Source organism: Convolutriloba macropyga, chromosome 10 (genome assembly GCF_964194025.1).
Source record: "Convolutriloba macropyga chromosome 10, txConMacr16.3, whole genome shotgun sequence".
In the NCBI taxonomy this organism is placed as follows: Eukaryota; Metazoa; Xenacoelomorpha; order Acoela; family Convolutidae; genus Convolutriloba; species Convolutriloba macropyga.
This window is the reverse complement of record NC_134477.1, coordinates 38,318,785-38,341,089: the sequence shown is the minus strand read 5'-3', so window position 1 is coordinate 38,341,089 and position 22,305 is coordinate 38,318,785. Positions and strand designations below refer to the sequence as shown.

The window sequence follows — 22,305 nt, the reverse complement described above, 5'->3', positions numbered from 1 at the left end:
AGGTGAACAATGTTGGTGAATGATTGATGACAACTCAGTGTATTCCAGTTTTCCATTGTTCCAATTAATCCCATGTAAATTTTTAGTGTTCCATTTTGCTTGAAAAGTAGGTTTATAGTCTTTGGGTGGGAGGAAACTGTATCCCAATACAATTCCATCCTTGAAAACACCCAACTCCTTGACAATTTTCCCTTCCAAGCACTCAATATCAAACACAACGAGAGACATTCTTTTTTCTAGGTTGAATTATTACAAAAATGATTAGCAGTCTAGCATTTTGAAAATTTGAGAATGATAAAATTTAATAAAGACACAAAAGATTAACCCAGTTAAATGTCCCAAGAAACATGAGCTTGGAAAATTTGGTAACATGTAACAGTATCCTGGTCCCTTGTTTGTAGTTGCTTTAACCGCTCCAGCAGAATCGTGTAGTATAGCATGTAATCGAAAAACTTTCAATCTAGCAAAGAAAAAATCTAAAAAGGAATTTCCATAACCAATAAGTCCTCCATGAGGAAATTTTTGGTTAATTTCCTCCAAATTTATATTCTCGTCCCAAATTTTACAGGCCGCTAAAAAACAGTTTTTGCGTTTTTCATTTTCGGGAAACATTGAAAGGATGCTTCCGTAGCAATTGAATATGTTGACAAGAATGACAATATCCATCAACTTTGAGTTCCTTCATCCATGTCAATGCAAGCTTTCTTAAACTTTTCAATATAAGATAAAAGTGTAGGGAGATGCTCTAGTAAGTTCTCGTACTCTTCTTTTTTTAATTCAATATTTGTCAGAAAACTCCACTGATATCCGTTCCAACGATGTTGTGAAATGGTAACTTGTTGTTTATCTGAACGATATATAAGACTTGTTCTGCGTAATCCGTTGTGAATAACCCACTTAAATTCTGAAATTTGGGACTCTATGTCCAAATTTTCTAATTTGGGAGAAGTTTGAGCTTCAAGAACAGTATACGAATATCTTTTAAGTTCGTAATGAAGTCTAAAGTGAAAAACCTTTGACTTGTCTCTGAGACTCAAAAAAATGTTTCTTGAGCAACCAATATCCCAACTCATTCTCAGATCAAAGATTTTTAAAATGAAAAATTTATTGTAGAGAAGACAAAGACATATTACAAAATCACACAACGATTATTATTGAAATGTACATTGTTCAATGTTAGAAAAGTCATTCAAATTTTGAATCAGTTCCTTGAACTCGTCCAAAGTGTAGCTGACATAAGTCACCTGCTTGAACTCATTGTTTTCCTTGCGACAAAAGAGCCGAATCTGCACATAAATGGAGGCTGGATTCTCCTGAACGTATTGAATGAAAGTCACATATATTCGTCGATTTCGTCCTATGCTGACCTCTCTGACTTTGTGACATCGTTGCAGCACATCCTCCATACATGGGTTCTTATCAAACTGAGTCGGGTGCTCACTCAGTTCCAACTCCCCATCCAGGATATTGTTCTTGAGGAAACAGAATTTCTTGAATTCGTAATCTCCTATTCGAAGTTGTTGGTACTTCTCAAATGTTCCAAAATTATCTTTTTTGAAGACTTGGAAAGTTGGTTCGGAATAATTTTGTCCGTTTTTAAAAATCTGGGACACAGTAAATCTCCCAAATCTTTTTGGGTTAGAACCAAAGTCTATAAAAAATTGAACCGAATCAGTTCCAGTTTTAGGTTGAGAATCGGTAAACATAGACGGAGCACTCGAGTAAAACGGAGAGACTTGAGAGAGAGACAATTTATCAACTTAATGTGACAGAGAGAAATTAATTGAATGATTTGACTTGTAATTTTACTTCCTCTATTGTTTCCGATCACCTTTATTTGGTAATGATGTCATTATCCTTCTTTCATTTCCAAATAAGGAAAGTTCAATTGCGTCATTTTGCAAAAACTCCTTATAAGGAAACTTAGTCAGAAATTTTAAGTTGAGCAAACATTTGAACTAGAGCAGCATATTTATCTTGATGTTTAGCACGTCTGTGTTGCATTAGCGAGTAATAGTGTTTGAAATATTTAGAACAAGTAAAACAACGGATTTTTCTGAGTTGCTGTCTCTTGAACTGTGTCATTTTTCAAATGAAATTTTCGCTGTGTTTGAACTGAATTGCGTTATTTCCTTATACGGTAGTTTAAAAGAATCACTCCAAAATGACTTTGGTTACAGAATGGCAGCAGTTATGTGTCAAGTTTTACCTGAATTTTATAAAAAATTTTGTGAGAAAGCCTTGTTCATTTGCGTATCAGTTAAGGATTATAAACCTTACTTGCTTACTTGTGAATACTCTGTTGCGTCTCACAATTACACTTTTTGTCCTCTGAAAAATTGTTCTTATCACATAATTCTCATGTCATCTTCCATTAATGAATTACTCCAAAAATTGGATGATTTATCTTTTCAATATCAGACAGTGGACTGCTTATACCCCTTATATAAACATCAGTTTTTCGGTCACACAAACGAAGAAGCAGGACTTGTTTTCACCCAATTGAAGAGAGCGGTACAACATAATTCGGAAAACAAATTTGTTGAAAAACTACCCAGCGTGTCTAAGAAGAGATTGAGTAGAAAAAAGTTCAAGAGACATCTACTGAGAGCTGAGCAAATAAATGCAAGCACACAAACATTGAGATCATCCTTCTTCGACCGAATTCAGTCTCTTAAGAACTCAAAGTATGAGAGTGAATTAATAAAAATTGTTGATTGTTTACTAGATGGTCATGGAATAATTGATAACCCCATGTTGTACTTTGAAGTTAGAAAGTAATAAAGTGTTTGTACTAAAATGTTTTATTATTAGTGTATATTCTAAAAGTCGAAATTTGGAGTCGATTTGTTTGTTAAATGTCGAATTGTCACACAACATTTTTTGTTAAAAGTCAAAAATAGAACCTCAGATTTTTCATTAAAAATCAAAAATGTTACCAAACTGTGCGTGCAAAATGTGCAATTTTTTCTCATTTTTCTTAGTTTTACGGTATGATTTTAAGCAAAAAACATAAATTTTGATAATTTTTAAAATGACAAGTTTTGAATCTGTTCTTGCAGCTTAAAAATCGGATTTGTAACTGTAATTTTTTCTTAAAAATCGAATTTTTTCTCGACATTTTTTGTTAAATATCGAAAATAAATTCGACAATTTTCTTGAATATCAAAATTAAATTCGGTATTTTTCTTAATTGTCGAAAAACAAATTTTCAATAATAACCAAGTACCTAAATTATCAAGTAACCTTTCGTGTTAATCTTTTATTCTGGAAAACTATAAAAAAATTATAAAATTGAAAATGTAAATTTAATACGAAACACCCAAAAGGTATTCAGAAACTTTATTATTTTTACGAACAAATACAAAATAGTTTACAAAATTGAACATAGAAATCGTTCAAAAAGAGTTTCAATAACATATTCTGGTAAGTTCTGAATTTCATCACCGAAACCTCTTTGTCGCTCAATTCTACCAGGTAGTTGAGTTGGTTGAACAGTGACTGGAGTATTAGGTACATCACTCAAAAAGATAGGGTTGTGAGTTGTTCCTTCCTCAATCGATGGGGTTGTCATCGAGGGTGTAGTTGACATGTCGGTAGATCCATAGTACTGCGCTGGATCAAAGTTTTCCAGATCGTTAAATGACGTGGTGGTACTAGTATCAATATTCAACTCGCTATGTTTTCTTCTATGAGCTCTTGAAGCTATTTGGTGAAGATTATTTTCCACCTCCGGGCCTGACACCTCACCTACCTCCGGTGTAGTGAACCAACTGTTTGGAATTTGCCCTTCCTCCCAAGGAAATGTGTACTGAATATTTCCCGCTACGTAGTTGGCAGGAAAATCAGATCCATTAACGTGAGGATAGTGGTGTCCACTGACAACAGCAACTTCGTGTCCCATCGCGTGAGTTCCGAGTTGATTCTCTGTGATTGGGACCTGTCCCTGATGATATGTATCAAACTGTTGTCGCTGGTGCTCAATAATGTGCCACACAGTAATGGGTAAAGTGATCAGAGACTCATACAGTCCGTTTGATAAATCCCGAACTCCTATCCGAGCAATATCCTCAGTAAAAGAAAATGAGTACAGAAGGTTATTATTTTGAACGGTGAACTCCATTTTGGAATAAATGATAAGGAGGTTTTTGTTAGAAAGTGATGAGAATGGATGAAAAGATTCTTGTCGAGAACGTGATAAAAGCAATCAGGGGAGAGAAAGTTATAAAGCAGCATATTTCCTTTTTAGGAAGGGAACAGGATATATAAATTAGATTTAAACAAAAGTTAGAACTAAAGTAAGTATTTTTAAACAAAAAGAAAGTGAATGTTGGAGCTCGATAGCAGGATAAAATGTTGAGGAGTAGTTAGTATAATGTGAGAAAGTAGTGATGATGTTTTCAGAGAAGTTGGATCAAATGATAATGTCAAAATCAACAACCTCTATATATAGTGTGCTCTGTCCAATCAGACAACAGTGACCAAAGATGGAAGATTTTATGAGAAAAAGTGACGTTTAGCTTGAAATTTCTGGACGAACTGAAATTCAAATCCAAATTTGGGTAAAATTTTCTAACAAGGTAGGAAGTGAAGGATACATACAGGTTTCCGATTATGCTTTTACCTAAAATGGTCTATTTAAGTTGAAATGAAGTGACATAATTTACCAAAAAAGTCAAGCTTTGATAAATTTTTTCCAATTCGTCAAATTTCAGATCAATCTCGGAAAATGTTCCATTTTTGGAATCAAATTTCTGTATATATACGTTAGGTAAACGAATTCCGAACCTGATCAGTACTCCCACTGCATTGAAGTCGTTGTAATAATGGAAGTACAAAGCACTCTCTAGTGAAGAAGTTATTGTTATTGGTTCTGGGAGAGGAACAAAGTTTGTTTGTGAAATATTTCTGTACTGTTCCAATATATCGGGGACGGAGTTCAAAATGAACAACAATTCGTATTTGCCTACATGCAATTCTGAGGATAAATCGAAAGACTGTTTCGCAATAAACTCCTCATATTCAAATTTTTTAAAAGAGAACGTTGCATACTCAAGTCCTTTACTAAATCGGATGATTCTGTTGGATTTTGTGAAAATGTCCAAAAAATTGTAAAAAAAAGTATGAATCTACATCAATTTCGTCAATTTTGTATGAATCAGGTATACCTTCTTTTCTCTTGTAAATCTTCTCCAATATTTGTAAGTGGTTTTTGATCAACATGTTTCACAAATGAGTAAAATTTCACGTATTAATCTATTAAAATAAAAAAATGTTAAAAGAGAGAATGAGATAAGCAAAACGATATCATTAACTTTTACAACAAGTTTCTTAATACTAAAATTTGATTGGTCTGTAGTTTGTAATATAATCACGTTAACGTCAATTGTATATAAGTTATCTTCAATTAAAGTAGGAGTTTTCTTTTCTAATGTTTTAATATTATTGTAAAAACACATTTAGTGTTTTATCGATGAAATTACAAAATTAGTTTGTTTACAATAATATTTGTATTCTCTAAGTGAGCAAACATCTGACAGATAGATTTTGTTAAGAAGTCTGTTTTGGGATGAATAGTATTGTTTTGTAAAAAAGTAACACAAATCAGCAATATGACAAATAAATATAACTTAAGATTTCCGATTTTCCTCCAAGGAATAAGGTTACACATTTTTGATGTTTTCTGGATTTAAATACAATGTATAATGTAACACTGTGACTGCTTCGTAGGAAGTTCTTGAACTTTCGTATTGCGTAATGTTACTAAAAATAGAAATTTCGTCATTTCCTTATATGGAAATAATTAGTCATAAAAGTTATTCTAACTAAAAAACCAAAAATTGTATTCATTCTCACTTTGTTATCAGATACAGTTGCTCTGCAATTTACTTAAAATTTATTCAATTTATTTTGGATCACAACAATACAATGCCTTCTCTTGATAGAAATCTACCTGTCAAATGCTCAAAGTGCGAGAAAATGGTTGTCAAGCAGCAAATGGCTCGACACAAAAAATCGTGTGATAGTGGGACTTTAAAATGTCCCAAGTGTCCACATTTCTGCACAAAGAGGAAAGAGGACTTGAACTACCACCTTGCTAAGCATCACGCTCCTCAAGAAAAGAAGCTTAGTACAGTGTGCACTATATGCTTGGAGGAATTTCCAAGTTTTTATTCTCTTCAACAACATAAGAGACGGAAACACGGAACATCGACCAAAGTTGGAACCAAATCCAGCGAAAGCTTGAAAGAAGTACTAGAATCGAAAGAATTGGATAGGAACAACGAACAGTTACAGCAGGAACTTAGTGCCTGTCAACACTTCTTTGACAATGCTGAGATGGAGAATGGGAGACATAGAGTATTCAATTTTAAATGTCGAGACTTGATCCCAGCGAAACTAATGAAAAACTGAAGGAAGTGTTTGAAAAGCTTAACTGTGCTGCAAAAATAAATTTATCCCTGGGATTTATTTTACGAAATGTTGACACAGACGAATACCGATACTTTTATGCTCATGAGAACAACACCTTCTTTGAGAAGTCTCATTTACTTTGTTCTAAGGGAGACTTAGTCTCACTTCAGGATAGAGTAGAGAAATTGGATTTGATTGAGACTTGTGCTCAAGAAAGGGCAAACACAAAATGGCGGTATGCACTAACTACGAATGTAACAGTTTTCTGTGCTCTTCTCAACAATATCCCAATGGGATGTTTAGATGCTGTTATACATGAACAGTTGTTGAAGAGAAACGATGTAAATTGTCTTGTTACGAATGGATACGGAGAAACCTACAAGGACTACCTTTGCTTGTTTAGAGCTGTGGCTGTTCACTTGTATGGATCAGCTGAGCTGGAAACAAACGCAGCTAAGTTGCTATGTTGATGATATCAACACGTTTTTCAATCGATTCCGCTGTCCTAATTGTGATACCTTTATTAAGCGTGCTGGTAATTTCCACCGTCACGTGAAATCTTGTAAAGATAGGATACAGCACATTTATCCGAAGAGTGTTTACACTTTGAGAGAAACTTTGTTCGATAAACTTGACGGTTTTGGAATTGGATATGAGGAAGAACGAAAACTGTTCAAAAACTTGGCTGTATTTGACTTCGCGTTCCATCTAATCAATCTGCGTTCCATCTAATGAAATAAAAGATACCAAGACAACTACTTGGATAGGAAAACATGAACCAATATCTGTGTCAATTTCCTCTAATTTATTACAAGAACCTATTTTCCTTTGCAACAGAGACCCCAAGACACTGATTGTATATTTTGTTGAAGCATTAGAAGAATTAGCTAGCAGAAGTAAAGCAAAAATGTTGCAAAAATTTTCCTCAATTGAAAATGCAATTAAAAACAGAGTAAGTTCTATTTTCGAGAAGCTAAATGGAAGGAAAGATGAGAGTACTCCAATGTTTGAATTTCAATATATCGAAGAAGAAGAAATTGATATGTCGACTCAATTCCTCCAAATTCAGAAAAATCAACTTCTTGAACTACAACAACATTTTGAACGTTATGTCAGCATTTTACCTGTATTTGGATTCAACAGCGGGAAATATGATCTGAATCTTATCAAGTCTTATTTACTACCCTACCTCATTCACGAGCGCGATATTTAACCAACGGTTATTAAAAAAGCTAATCATTTTGTATCCTTTAAATTTGGCGATGTTCAGTTTCTCGATATTCTAAACTTTCTTGGTGGAGCAACATCACTAGATTCGTTCCTCGAAGCTTACAAGACAAATGAGACCAAAGAATTTTTCCTTATGAATGGTTCGACTCACCAAACAAATTGGATGTAACTTTCCTACCCCCTTACGAATGTTTCTTTAGTAAGTTGAGAGATCACAATCCCTTGGAAAAAGAATTTACGGATTTCACAAAATTGTTGAATAGTGGACTTTCCCAACAGGAGGCTCTGAAAAAACTTAGGTTGAAGGTAGTGCCCCCCTCGGGATTCGACAACTACAATTACCTGGAAAATGTGTGGGAGCCCGAACAAATGACAACTTTTCAAGACTTTGTCAGGTGGTATAATAACAAAGATGTTGTCCCGACACTAGAAGCGATGCAGAAAATGATGGAATTCTATCATAACAAAGGGATTGATATGTTAAAACTGGGTTGCACACTACCTAATTTAGCAAATATTTGTCTACACAAATCAACTAATAGCAAATTCTATCCTTTCGTTGAAGCCGACAAAGATTTACATGATAAAATACGCGAAGATATGCCCGGTGGTCCCTCTATTGTGTTTACTAGAAAAGCAATTGTGGATCAAACCTACATTCGAAACACAGAAAACATTTGCAAATCAATTGTGGGTATAGACGCCAGTCAACTTTACTCCTTCTCAATGTGTCAAGAAATGCCCACTGGACTTTACACTAGATGGGAGTTTGATTCTCAGAAGTTTAAAGCTAGACAAAATAAATCGAGGAAATTTGAGAACATGGTTATGTCGTACCTACAATCTCAACGTCCTAACTGCACTATTGAAAACTACTACACAACTGGAACTCAGAAAAAGATTGATTGTTTTAATGTAGACGGATTTTGTGCTCACTGTAAAACTATTTTTGAAGCAATGGGTTGTTACTTTCACTTTTGTGCATGTCAGGAAGCAAGAGCAAGCATGTCAGAGGAAGAGACTCAGAAAGGATTAAAGAAACGGGAATACGATGAACTAAGACGAGACTATTTGCGAAACAAAGGATATAAAGTTGTTGAGATATGGGAATGTAACTGGTGGGAAACTGTCAAAGGTGATGAATCTGTAAAAATTCACGTGAGAAACAATTTCCCATTCAAGCTACCTCTGACTCAAGAATCTCTACTTACAAAGATAAGAGAAGATAAACTATTTGGTTACGTTCAGTGTGATCTCGAAGTTCCAGATGGGTTGAAATACAAGTTCTCGAACTTTCCACAAATCTTTAAAAACTTTAATGTTAGTCGAGCAGATATTGGTGATTATATGAGGGATTATGCAATTGATAACGATTTACTCAAGCAACCGCAACGCATGTTAATTTCAAGCTTCAAGTTGGAGAATGGAACAGTCATAACACCATTACTCAATATTTACCTTAGTCTTGGGCTAAAATGCACCAAAATTTATCGCTTCGTTCAGTACACACCCAAAAAATGCTTCAACAATTTTGTCCAATCGGTTGTTGATGCTAGAAGAGTTGGAGATGAAAATCCTGAATCAAGCGTTGTAGCAGAAACAATGAAATTGTTAGGGAATAGTTCCTATGGTTACCAAATCATGGACAGAAGCAGACATACAGAGACAAAATACTTGAACGATGAAAAGACACACAAAGCTATCAACGGGAAATTGTTTAAGAGACTTAACAGTGTGTCAAAAGAACTATACGAAGTTGAACTTGTAAAATCAAAAATTGAGCACCGTAAACCGATAATAGTCGGCTTTTTTATACTTCAGTACGCAAAATTACGTATGTTGGAGCTTTATTACAATTTTTTTGATAAATTTTGCGATGTCGACACGTTCGAAGAGTTAGAAATGGACACTGACTCCTTATACTTAGCTCTAGCGCACGATAATTTGTACGATTGCATTCGTCCATCTAAAAAAGCAGATTGGGAAACTCTGAGGGAACACGATTGTGATGATTCTTTCAAAGCTGATGCTGTACAAAATTTCTTCCCTAGAACTTGTTGTGATAAACATAAAAAGCACGATAAGCGTGAACCAGGTCTGTTCAAGGAAGAATTTAGATGTACTGAAATGATTTGTCTCTGTAGCAAAACATATTGTTGCTACGATGCCAAATCGGATAAGTACAAATTCAGCAGCAAAGGACTGAACAAACGAACATTGGAAGAGACCGGAGATGGACCATTGGAAAAATATCGGCGAGTGATGGAAGAAATCATCAATTTAACATCTACAAATAGAGGATTTCGGACAATCAACCACTGCGTCGCTACCTATGAACAAACAAAGAAAGGACTCTCATATTTTTATCCTAAACGAAAAGTGTTATCTGATGGAATTCATACTGTACCCCTGAACTTGTAATTTATTGAATCAATTTTCGTATTGTGAGCGCTCTCTGTTGTGTTTAAAATTACTTATAATGTACTTGATTAATACTGTGTCCGTCTTTTTGTACCTTCATAATTCATTCTTTTAAAAATTTTCAATTTTCTCAATTTTAGTGGATATAACTGACCTTAATACATTGCGGCGGCTATACCTAATCTTAATACATTGCGGCAGCTATACCTAATCTTAATACATTGCAGCGGCTATACCTAATCTTAATACATTGCGGCGACTATACCTAATCTTAATACATTGCGGCGGCTATAACTAATCTTAATACATTGCGGCGGCTATACCTAATCTTAATACATTGCGGCGGCTATACCTAATCTTAATACATTGCGCTGGTTATACCAATAAACATGTTGAAATTTACTGCGAGGGGAATTATCCGTTAATTCCCGCTACCTGTACAATTTCCCGCCCGTACAATTCCCGTGCGCGCTGCCTGTACAATTCCCCGCCTGTACAATTCCCGTGCGCGCTGCCTGTACAATTCCCCGCCTGGACAATTCCCTGCGCGGAAAGGCCAATGACCGGCTCCCAAAAATGCGGCTGATCTACTCACACTATACTACTAATACCCTGGTCCCTATACTTAATCTTAATACGTTGCGGCGGCTATTCCTAATCTTAATACGTTGCGGCGGCTATTCCTAATCTTAATACGTTGCGGCGGCTATTCCTAATCTTAATACGTTGCGGCGGCTATTCCTAATCTTAATACGTTGCGGCGGCTATTCCTAATCTTAATACGTTGCGGCGGCTATTCCTAATCTTAATACGTTGCGGCGGCTATTCCTAATCTTAATACGTGGCCGCCGCTATAACTAATCCTAATACGTGGCGGCCGCTATTACTAATCTTAATACATGTACGCCTATACCCTATCTTAATATATTAGTGTAGACCCTCTCTCAAAAATTACTCCTATACCCTATCTTAATACATGGGGTCTACACCCCCCCCCCCCCCCCCGGGGTGACTTGCTCACCCTATTACTACTCAATATTTTTATGCTTGTTCATTTATTTTTGTGAATGAGCTAAAAAAATTTTCAATGAGTTTGCACATTCTTTTTAAAAAAACGTTTTGAAATTCCTGCAAAAAAACGTATTATAGCGTTTGACTACAATATATGTAGAACAATCAAATTTTCTAATGAAAATAACCCACAATTTTTTACGTCTAAAACCAAGCATACCGACGATTTCTGACGTTTAAATACCGAAAAACCAATGCTTTTAGCACCAGACATACCGAATCTCTCTTGGATCCCAAAAATGACCATACCGAATCTTTCTTTCGTTCGAAATCGACAATACCGAAGAAACCGAACATGCTGAACCGAAGATATCGAAGATTTTTACAAACTTTTGTCGTTTTTGTTCGGTCTTCTCAAGAAGGGAATAGACCTCAGCCCAGCTAGGTTTCCATGCTTAACCATTTCAATCGTTTAACCAAGCAATGGTTGCATCACATCGTGTAAAATGGATTGGATTACATGCGGCAAAATAATTTTTATCATGGCCTTGCTTTTACAGAATAGCAAGAAAAAAATATTTATTTTTCAAACTGACCTGAAATACAGTCAAGTAGAGGAAGTAGAGATGAAAGGTTTTCGAGAAGAGTTTCAGAACAATTTTGTGACACGTTCTGCTGAAAGAGTCATTGCCACACAAACCGCCTGAATAAAAAAAAAGACCGGTTAAAGACGTTAGTAGCTAAGCACACAGGCCATTGCTTAGTTAGTAGTGGATAAAACAGGGCTTCCAGCCACCAGCAAAATTTGACCCTTTCTCCAAGCGCTAATCACGCATGTCGAATCGGGCCAAATTTTACTGATTTTTGGAAGCCCTGTTTTATCCACTACTATATATTAGCTCTAATTTTGATAAAAATTAAAATTATTATTCTATGAATTAGTCAAGAATTATTTTCTTCCCTTATTTATTCTAGATCTAGCATCTATTAAGAAAAAAAGGAATCAATATATTTCTCATATAAATTAAAAGAAGAAGAATTAGTTTACTTGAATATTATACTTATAAACATGCTCTCTGAATTGATTTCTAGTGTGACCATATCTATATCTATGAAGATAAATACATAGTCTACTTTTCCTATTTCTAAATCTATATAATGATATATGTTTATAAACCTTACACATACTACACGTTAGATATTGATCAGGATCAGAATAATGATATCCCAAATGTTCTAAATAATCTTTAACCTTAACCATATTTTTACATACATAACAAGAATACTCTAATTCTTTACAATTATTACAACATTCTTTCCAAGGTTTATTTATACACTTATCGCAATTCATTTTCATTTTTCGAAAAATTATTTTTTGGTTATTTCCCTAAAAAAATACATCATGTCTCAATCAACTAATACTAATGTCATAAACTTCTGCGATGTCTGTAATATATGCTTTGAATCAAAGAAGGCTTTATACAGGCATCAATCATACGATCTCAAACATAAGGAACTATTGGATAAAATGTTTGAGTCTGAAGAAGAGGAAATCTCGGAGAGGGTGTATAATTTGAATGAAGATGATTATATTATTAAAACTAAAAGTAAAACTGAAACTAAAACTAAATCAGAAACTGGAACTGAAACTGAAACTGAAAACAATATCTATTCTAAGATTAGATTTATATGTAAAGAATGTCACGAAGAATTTAGAAGTAAAGTAGCTCTAACTACTCATTCATATAGTCACAATCGCATGTATCTAGAAAACACAGAAGACTTCAATATAAACTCAAGTCAGAATATGAGAGAATTTTATATTACTGATAAAGGTGGGAATTACATTGAAGATATAGATGAAGCAACTAATTACTCTTTAATAGAAATTAAAAACTGTTACCAGTTCAGAAAAGTTAAGAGTTTTAAATATAAGATCACGGCTGAATGTGATTATAAAAAGAGAACCAAAAAAGAAGTTAAAACTACTAAAATATTTTTCAATACTGATTATAATAAAAATAATGCAATATATGAATATGGTGACTTCAACCGGTGGCTAGATTTCGAAAAGGAAATATATGAAGGTTATGGTTATGAGTTTGAGTTTCTTGGAACAAGAAGTATTCAATGTTAAACATTGAACCAACTAAAGCATCTATTGTTAGTTATATAGATTTACCTCCTGATCTCAAAAACTCTAAATCGATATTAAATATACGTAGTTATAAATACAATTGCTTACAACTAACTATAACTGCTTGGCTACATCCCGCCCCACACCATGCAACTCAAGAAAATAAATATGTAGATAAACTAAATGAACCAAGACAACAACTTGAAGATGACTTTGCTTATATAATAAGAATACACAAATTGTATAATATTAATATTTGGATATACACACCTTGTGGTAATGGTAAAATAGAATTGTTTAAACAAGTGGATGATTTTAGAAAAGATAGAAAAGATGTAAGAATACTAGTTTGGAGTATTGGTCAAATAGAACACTGTGCCCTAATAAAAAATATAGAAACCCTGTTAGAACGGCCAAACAAAATGAATCACAAATTCTATTATTGTGATAGGTGTACCTATTGGTTTAACTCACAAATTAAATATGATAAACACAAATGCAGCACCTCATTCAAACCAGAAATTGTTTGTCCTAAGAAAAAACATATTACTTTTGTAAATGAACACAAACGTCAGAATATAAAAAATATTATAACTGCCGATATAGAATGTTGCATTACCGATGTCTCAACTGATGATTTCAAATATGTAATAGCTGAACATATTCCAATAGCTGTGGGTTACAACTGGCAAGGTAACTTCAAACACTACTTCGGTCTAGGCTGCATCAAAAGTTTTGCTAGAGATCTGTTAGAAATAGAAACTGAGAATAATTTCAAACATAATGAAAAGATGATATTCACAGAAGAAGATAAATTATATCATGAAACTAATAACACTTGTCATATCTGCAGTAAAACATGTATTAATAAAGTAATAGATCATTGTCATGAAACTGGTAAATATAGAGGACCAGCATGTAAAATATGTAATCTAAGATACAAACAACAAAACTTCATTCCAGTAATATTCCATAATGGCTCTGGCTATGATTTCAATCTGCTATACAGTGAACTCTTCAAACAGAATAATGATAAAAGAAAAGTAGATAACATACGACTAGCTGCTGGTAAATTTAAGATGTTTAGCATTGGTTGTCTCAAATTCTTAGACAGTTATAACTTCTTAGCTATGCCTCTAGATCAAATGGCAAAGATATACGGATGTAAAACTAAAACATTATATCCATATGAATACTTTGGTTTAGAGTCGTATAGTAGCAAAGCTACCTATAATAATCTTATAGGTAATCTAAAAACAGAAGACTTCAAATCCTCACTACATAACAAATTACCAACACAAGAAGAAGTAGATAACTTTAATAATGAAAACAGTCATAAAACTGGAAAATATCTAACTATAGAGTATTTACAGAATGATGTGGAAATATTAGACTATTGCATGAATGAATAGGTTAAACTAAGTATGAAAGAATTCAAGCTCAATCCACTACATTACGTTAGTCTCCCGGGTTATAGTTTTGATTGTTGGTTAATGTCAAGTGGTGTAACATTAGATACATTACAAGATAAACAAATGCTAGATGATTTTGTTGGAGCAAAGAGAGGTGGTATTTGTGGAATAATGGGTGATAGATATATAGATAGTAGTGATGGTAAGACCATATGGTACATAGACGCAAACAACCTATATGGTTATGCAATGATGCAAAAGTTACCTTATAAGGACTTCCAAATTACTACTACTACTGTAGATCCGCGAAGCGGGTTCCTCGATACAATATTGAATACTCCAGATGATAGTGATCATGGTTACTATATAGTTTGTGATATTGATTTTACTAATGAATGTAAAGAGAGAACAGAACAGTTAGCACTAATGCCTAATAAGAGAAAGATAAATGATATTGAATTAGGTTACAGAGAAAGAGATGGGGGCAACTCAAGATCAGGGAAACTGCTTCACAGATCCGAAAAATTAATCTTAGATCAAAACAACAAAACAGAATATGTGGTTCATTATAGGATGTTAAAGTTCTATGTTAAGATGGGAGTAAAAGTAACAAAAAAACATAGAGTAATTAAATTTAAACAAGATTATATATGTAGCGATTATATACAAAACAATACAAATAAAAGAGCAACAGCTAAAACTGAAGCAGAAAAAGATGTAAGGAAATTAATGAATAACTAATTATATGAAATAATGTGCATGAATCCTCTACACTTCTTTCAAAGCAAGTTCTTGCATGATGAAGAAAAGATAATGAAAAGTGTAAGTAAACCAACATTTAAGAATATAACTAGATAGAGATATAACTAGATAGAGATTATAGCCAAATAGAATATATAAAGAAAAAAATAGAATATGATTCTCCAGTATATGTAGGCGTTACTATCTTAGAATTAAGTAAATTACACATGTATGATGTATTCTATAACATTCTACAAACATCCCTAAAAGATCTAACACTTCACTATATGGATACGGACAGTTTCGTATTAAGTTATAGTGAAGGTAAAGTTAGTGATGAGCATATCGACTTATCTAATTTAGAAGTACCTATAAAAACTAATAATAAAGTCCCCGGAAAGTTTAAGCCCGAGCTGGGAAGTAGGATTATTGAGGAATTCATAGCATTGTCCCCCAAAACATATAGCTTCAAAAAATATCCTAAAAACACTAAAGAAAAAGGGATAAAGAAGCATAATAATGCTAGGCACATAGATTATTATGATGCAATAATGAATAATACACAGAGAACAGTAGATGAATGTAGAATACAAAAAGTTGGCGATAACATGACAACAACAAAAACAAGTAAGATTAGTTTAAATATATTTGATGATAAAAGATTTTATGTAAATAATATTAAAAGCTATCCTCATGATGAGAATCTATATCTATTTAAAAGAGATTTAATAAAAATGATCCGCCAAGCATCATTAGATGGAGACAAAGACCTACTGGTTAATAATATTCTAGAACTAACCATTAATGATGATAGAAAGTTAATTGAAGTTGCTAAATATTATATAACGAGCTTTGCTAATTTTCATAACAAATAATTATAGACCTAATTCATTCATTACATCCATATGGTTGGTAGTTAGTATATTATAAATCATTATCTGAGCCATATATTTTTCCATAGTGTCTCCCATGATTGTATTCTTATCTAGTGTAGCTCCATATATTATATTTTTATTATATTCTAGAAATTTTATTATCTTCCCAGCCCCATCCACATATTTAGAATAAGTTGAAATTATTAAATCATCATGATTTGGTTCCTTAATATGATATATGATCAAGAAACTCATCTATAGTATTACAACGTCTTTTATAAGCTAAACATCTTTTAAGATTAAGAGAGAAGCTGTTTTCATTATCCATTTTTTACTCATATTATAATTTTTCAATACATATAAAATGACTAAACTAGATAAACTTATAGAATTAAACAATCTAGAAAACCAAAACAGAAGAAATAGATTAGAAGATAAATTAAAACAACAAGAATATTATGGGGAAATAGAAGAGTTATTTGATCCTCTAACCAAAACTATCAGTGAAACTGCTTCGCAGATAAACGCAAACAATGAACAGAATCTAGCATTAAGTGAACAAATATCAAGAGCAATAGATTGGCAAAATCAAGAGTAAGATAAACAAACTAAGATGATCGAGCAAGCTGGTTCCCATTTTAATGAAACTGCTTCCAAGATTGGTGAAACGTTAAAGGGGACTCAAGATACAGCACCAGTTTTTGTTGATACAAAGACAGCCAAACTTCTTCATGACATGGGGGCTCAAACTAATCCTCAATTAAAATTAGAACTCATAGATTTACCTACTAGGAGATATAAAACTCTAGATATAAAACTCTTGATATAACTCTAGAGCAGGGTGCATTTTTAGTTAGGGATAATGTATATGAGTTTTCAGAAGGATTTACTGATTTTCTTACTAAATCAAATGTAACATGTGATGATAATATTGAGGAAGATGAAAACAAAATTAAAAGGTTTTTATTTGATATTAGATATGACTTAGGAAAGGGGGATGAGAAAAGTGCTAGACATAGAACAATAAAACGTATTATGGGGGCAAAAGATGATGTATATGGTAGGGGATTAAATAGCAACCCAGACCCAAATAACTTAATAGAAAGACTAGAATTTTTAATACTAGAAACAAAAGCTGGTCATGATGGACTACATGATGAAATGCTAGATATATCTAAGCAACTATTTATGAATATTATTAATCAAGAACAATTAGATAATTTTATTTTTACTATGGTAAATGAGCGAAACTATCAGGGAACCTGCTTGGCTAGCCACGAGCAGAGCTCGTTTGCAGATGACTATATCCATAAATAAAACGATAGAAAAACAACAACAACAACTAGCTAAAGAAGTATTCAATCCTCGAATAACAAAGTTTAGAAGAGAAAGAATAATACCATTATATAAAGATGAAACATGGTCAGCTGATTTAACTGATAAGTCATCTCTAAGTAAATACAATAATAATTATAAGTTTATATTAACAGTTGTAGATATATTCACAAAATATGCATGGGCTATTCCATTAAAAAGTAAATCTGGTTTATCTATAACTAATGGTTTTAAAATAGTATTAAGTGAACATCCACAAGGTGGCTCTAAACCTAGAAAACCAGAAAAGTTATGGGTAGATAGAGGTAGTAGTTTTACAATAAAACATTTAAATCTTTACTTAAAGAATATGGAACCGGCAAAGCCGCTTCAGTGATAGAGCTATATTCTACTTATAGTGATTTAAATGCTGTATTCATAGAGAGATTCAATAGAACATTATTACACATAATATATAAACCTATGTTCATCAATGGCGATGGTAATTGGGTAAATGTATTAAATGATGCTGTTGTAACATATAACAATAACATTCACTCAACAATTAATATGACACCAGTTGATGCTTCTAAAAATCCTGATAAAGTTAAATACTATGTTAATTCTACCAAAGCAACACCAAAGTTTAAAGTTGGTGATTATGTTAGAAATGTAGATAAACGTAATATCTTCTCTAAAGGTTACACTTCTAATTGGAATAGAGAATTGCTTAAAGTGAATGAAGTTCTAAAAACACATGCACCAACATATAAAATAGAAGATATTAATGGAGAGATAATGGAAGGCAAATATTATGAACAGGAATTATTGAAATCCGAGTTTGATTTTGAATCTAATAATAAGGTTTTGGAATCATTAAATATTGACCAGCGGTCCTAAGTCTAATTATAATTCTAAGTCTAAGTCTAATTGTAAGACTAATTATAAGTCTAATTACAAGACTAATTATTATTCTAATTATATGTAAACAAATACAAAGATGACAAGAAATAGATTCAATCAAGCTAAACATAAATCAACATCAACATCAACAAACAACTTAACACTAAGAAAGGCTCGTGGGTTATTCCTAGAAGATAATGATGATATTGATATGAAGGATACCTATAAAATAACAAATGTTCATCCTCCTAGAGATGAAAAAGATGTTGTAAATAAAGAGTATTGTGACAATAACTTATTATCCTCTTCTAATAAAATAGACATTTTAAGTAGAAACATAACTGACCTAAGAAAGGGTGACTTTGATAAAATTACAACTAAAACATTACAACTAAATGAAACACAAGTTAATGATGAACTAATTAATGAGTTTATTGAATCAACAAATGAAGTCAGAAATACTTTTAAGTTTTGTAATAAAGTTGCTACAGATACTATCTCTAAATATAATCAATTAAAACAAGATTTTGATAATAATAAATTTAATCACTATATAACTAACATACACTTAGATGAAATGCTTACTAACGGTCTGAGAGAAATGAAAAAATACAATAAATCTCTTAGAGGTGTTATAGTACAATACATAATTGCTATACTTTTACAAAGTAAGTTAATTGATGATAAAGAGAAAGACAGACTTGAGATGCATTATAGTTTTAATCAAGAAGATATAATGAAAGAAATAGAAAGAATTTTTACTAATGAAAATAAGCAAAGCAATGACCAATCCAACAGCACCGAGTGAGAGATTACTATATCCCAACTTGTCAACCATTAATGAACAATACATAAACGAAAAGATTCAAGCTAATAGTAAATTTAACAACAATATTAACATTATAAAAGACATTAGAAATTATTATGAAACTGAAACTAATAACTATAATAAGAAGTTAAGTAGATATAAGAATTATATTAACATAGCTGAGATAACAGAAATAGTATTATCATCAATAGCGACAACTGCAACAACAACATCAGTTTCATTAACAGGTATAAGATTAGCTTATTCTATACCAACAGCGTTTGCTACAGCAACTGTTTGTGGTTCATTATCAAAAACAATTAAAACTAAAATTAGAAATAAAATTATAAAGTATTCACAAATGTATATTTTAAGTAAACAGTTTAGTGATAAGTTTAATAAACTTTATACTAAATCAATGAATGATAATAAAATAGATAATAATGAATATAATGAATTTGTTAAGTTATATGAAGAATATAAGAAGAACAAGAAGAATAAGTTGAGTATTTTTTTAGATTAAAGGTATTAGTGCTTAGTAATAACAACTTTTTTTTTTTAGTAATAATAATATTAGTATTAATATTTATCCGCGAAGCGGTTACACTGATCAATAAATATATAATCATAATCATAATCATAATCATAAACATAATATAATCATAATTATAATCAAATAATTATCTTTTCTTTGTACCTAAGTATAACCCTCTTCCTTTTTGTACTACTTTTATACCTTCACCAGTAGTTGCAAATTTAATTAAATCTGGTGTAGCCGCTAGAGCTGCTTTAGGGTTTTTAGATGCAGCTGCACTTCCTATTTTACTTGCTATTTCTAATGCTCTTACTGGATTATTAGCAACTTTCTTTCCAAAATTAACCGTAGCTTTACCAACACTTTTAAAGAAATCTTTAAGTCCTTCTGCTTCTATTGTTGCATCAGATACTGTCATTGATTTATTCCTTCTACATAAAACACAATTACCTTTTAACATTTTAGTACCTTTTGAAGTGATAGCTCCTCTTATATTAACAGTACCACTATAATTTCTACCTCCAACACAATATGAATTAGTTTTGACATTATTTAAAAGACTCATTTCTATATATAGAAAATAATGGAAGTTAAAAAGTATAATCCCTTTGTTGTTATTAAGCCTAATTCTAAGGTTAGACCTAAGCCCAAGTTTAAGCTTGAAGCTAGAGGCTTTCTTAATAAAAAGAAATTAGATATTATATATGCTAAAGGTTTTGTTAACACTAATAAGAAATAGTTCGACATTAACAAGAGTAACAATAGTAACAATTAGAGTTGACTAGCTATAAATATAAGTATAAGTATATGGTTATGTATATAATTATAACAATAACTATATTATACTATAATTATAAATTGTCGCTAGAGTTATATCTAAAATTAAAATTATCGCTAGAGTTATATCTAAAATTATAATTATATCTATGACTTAAAATTATGTCTACCATCTTATTACCATCACTATTCACACTAATAACCTTTCTAGTTAATACTAATACATGACATATAACATCTGCAACTGCAGCACTAAATTTTAAAATAAGTTGTATTGGTTGTGGACCTATATGATCCCTTTGATATCTAGTATCGAATACATATATTCTATAATTACTTTTGAATGTTCTATGATTTACAAATGGTTTTATATTATGTGGTAGCCCATTATAATTTTTATTAAAGCTAACAATCTCTTTAAAAGCCTCATTATAATTATTGGTTCCATAATTAATATTCATTCTATCCTAGGGATAAAACTCACTACCAATCTTACAATAACATTCAGTAACATTCATTACATCAAATGTACTTGTATCATGAGTTTGTTCATTAACAATATTATTTTCAAAACCAACTATTATATATTGCGGTCTTGCCATACCACTTTCCATACCTAGATCAAACAAGAAGTTAGTAGCATTGGGTACATTCCTATAAAATGTCTTTCATAATAACTAAAGTCTGCATTATTCTTTTTACTTAAACACTTTTGCAAATAGAAACCAAATAGATCACTCATCTTAATAATCATATACATATGACCTCGTTGCGCAGCAATATGGTCACCCTTAAGTTGACTATCTCTATTGCCCTGATTTCTAACAAAACCACTCTCATATTCATCACAAGTACTAGTTAATAACTTATACATCAATAGATTAGGATGACAATGATCTATATATTCAATAGTCCTACCACCACTAGTTTCAAGCTTAATTGAACTAAACAATGCCATCATACCATAATTAACTAATCTAATATTAGCATCATTAGCAAATACACCACCAGCATCATCTGATACAGCAAACTCTATCTCTAGATATGAATCACGCAAATTTAAGTGATTCTCTTCTCTATTGAGTATGATATTAATGTTAGTATTAACCGTATTCATTGTTGCTAGATTATTAGGTATATATTTTATAATCTTACTTTTATGTATATCATTATTATAACCATAAGTTGTATCCAAATTAAAATCCATTTTTATGAGATAAAAAAAGACAGACAACTTGATTTTATATGAACTACAAAATATACACGAAGCTTTAACTAAAACTAAAGAAGAGCATACACTTAACTTTAGAATGATAAAACCAACAGAAAAGTTTAACTTTAGTGAACTTATACTTAATACAACAAAATTAGGTTTAATTAGATTATCTGTTTATAATTCAGTGTTTAATGTGAATAGGAGAAATAATCAATTCTTATATGCTAGTACTGTTATAGAAGATGATGAAGCTTTACCTCGGGCTCTTAGCTCTGATCGTAACCTTAACCCTATCTCTACCTCAAGCCCAAACATTACATCTATACTCAATTATAATTATAAAGGAATCCCGTTGCTATATTCAACTATTACACCGGGAGCATATGAGTTAACTGATATAGCAGAATTAATAAAAGAAGAAACTGATGGTAATGTTATAATAGAACCTGATAAGAATACGATGAAATGCTTAATGGAAATAAAACAAGGAGTACTCAGCTTTGATATAGAA

General features: G+C 32.0%; 1 protein-coding gene across 1 annotated transcript in view; it reads right to left on the bottom strand.

The window, feature by feature from the left end:
* LOC142348016 (uncharacterized) overlaps positions 1–22,305 on the bottom strand; it is a 53,477-nt gene that overhangs the window by 17,120 nt on the left and 14,052 nt on the right. Inside the window, exon 3 of the mRNA XM_075399183.1 lies at positions 11,673–11,779. Coding sequence (XP_075255298.1) covers positions 11,673–11,779 — 107 coding nt within the window. The remainder of the gene's footprint in view (positions 1–11,672; positions 11,780–22,305) is intronic.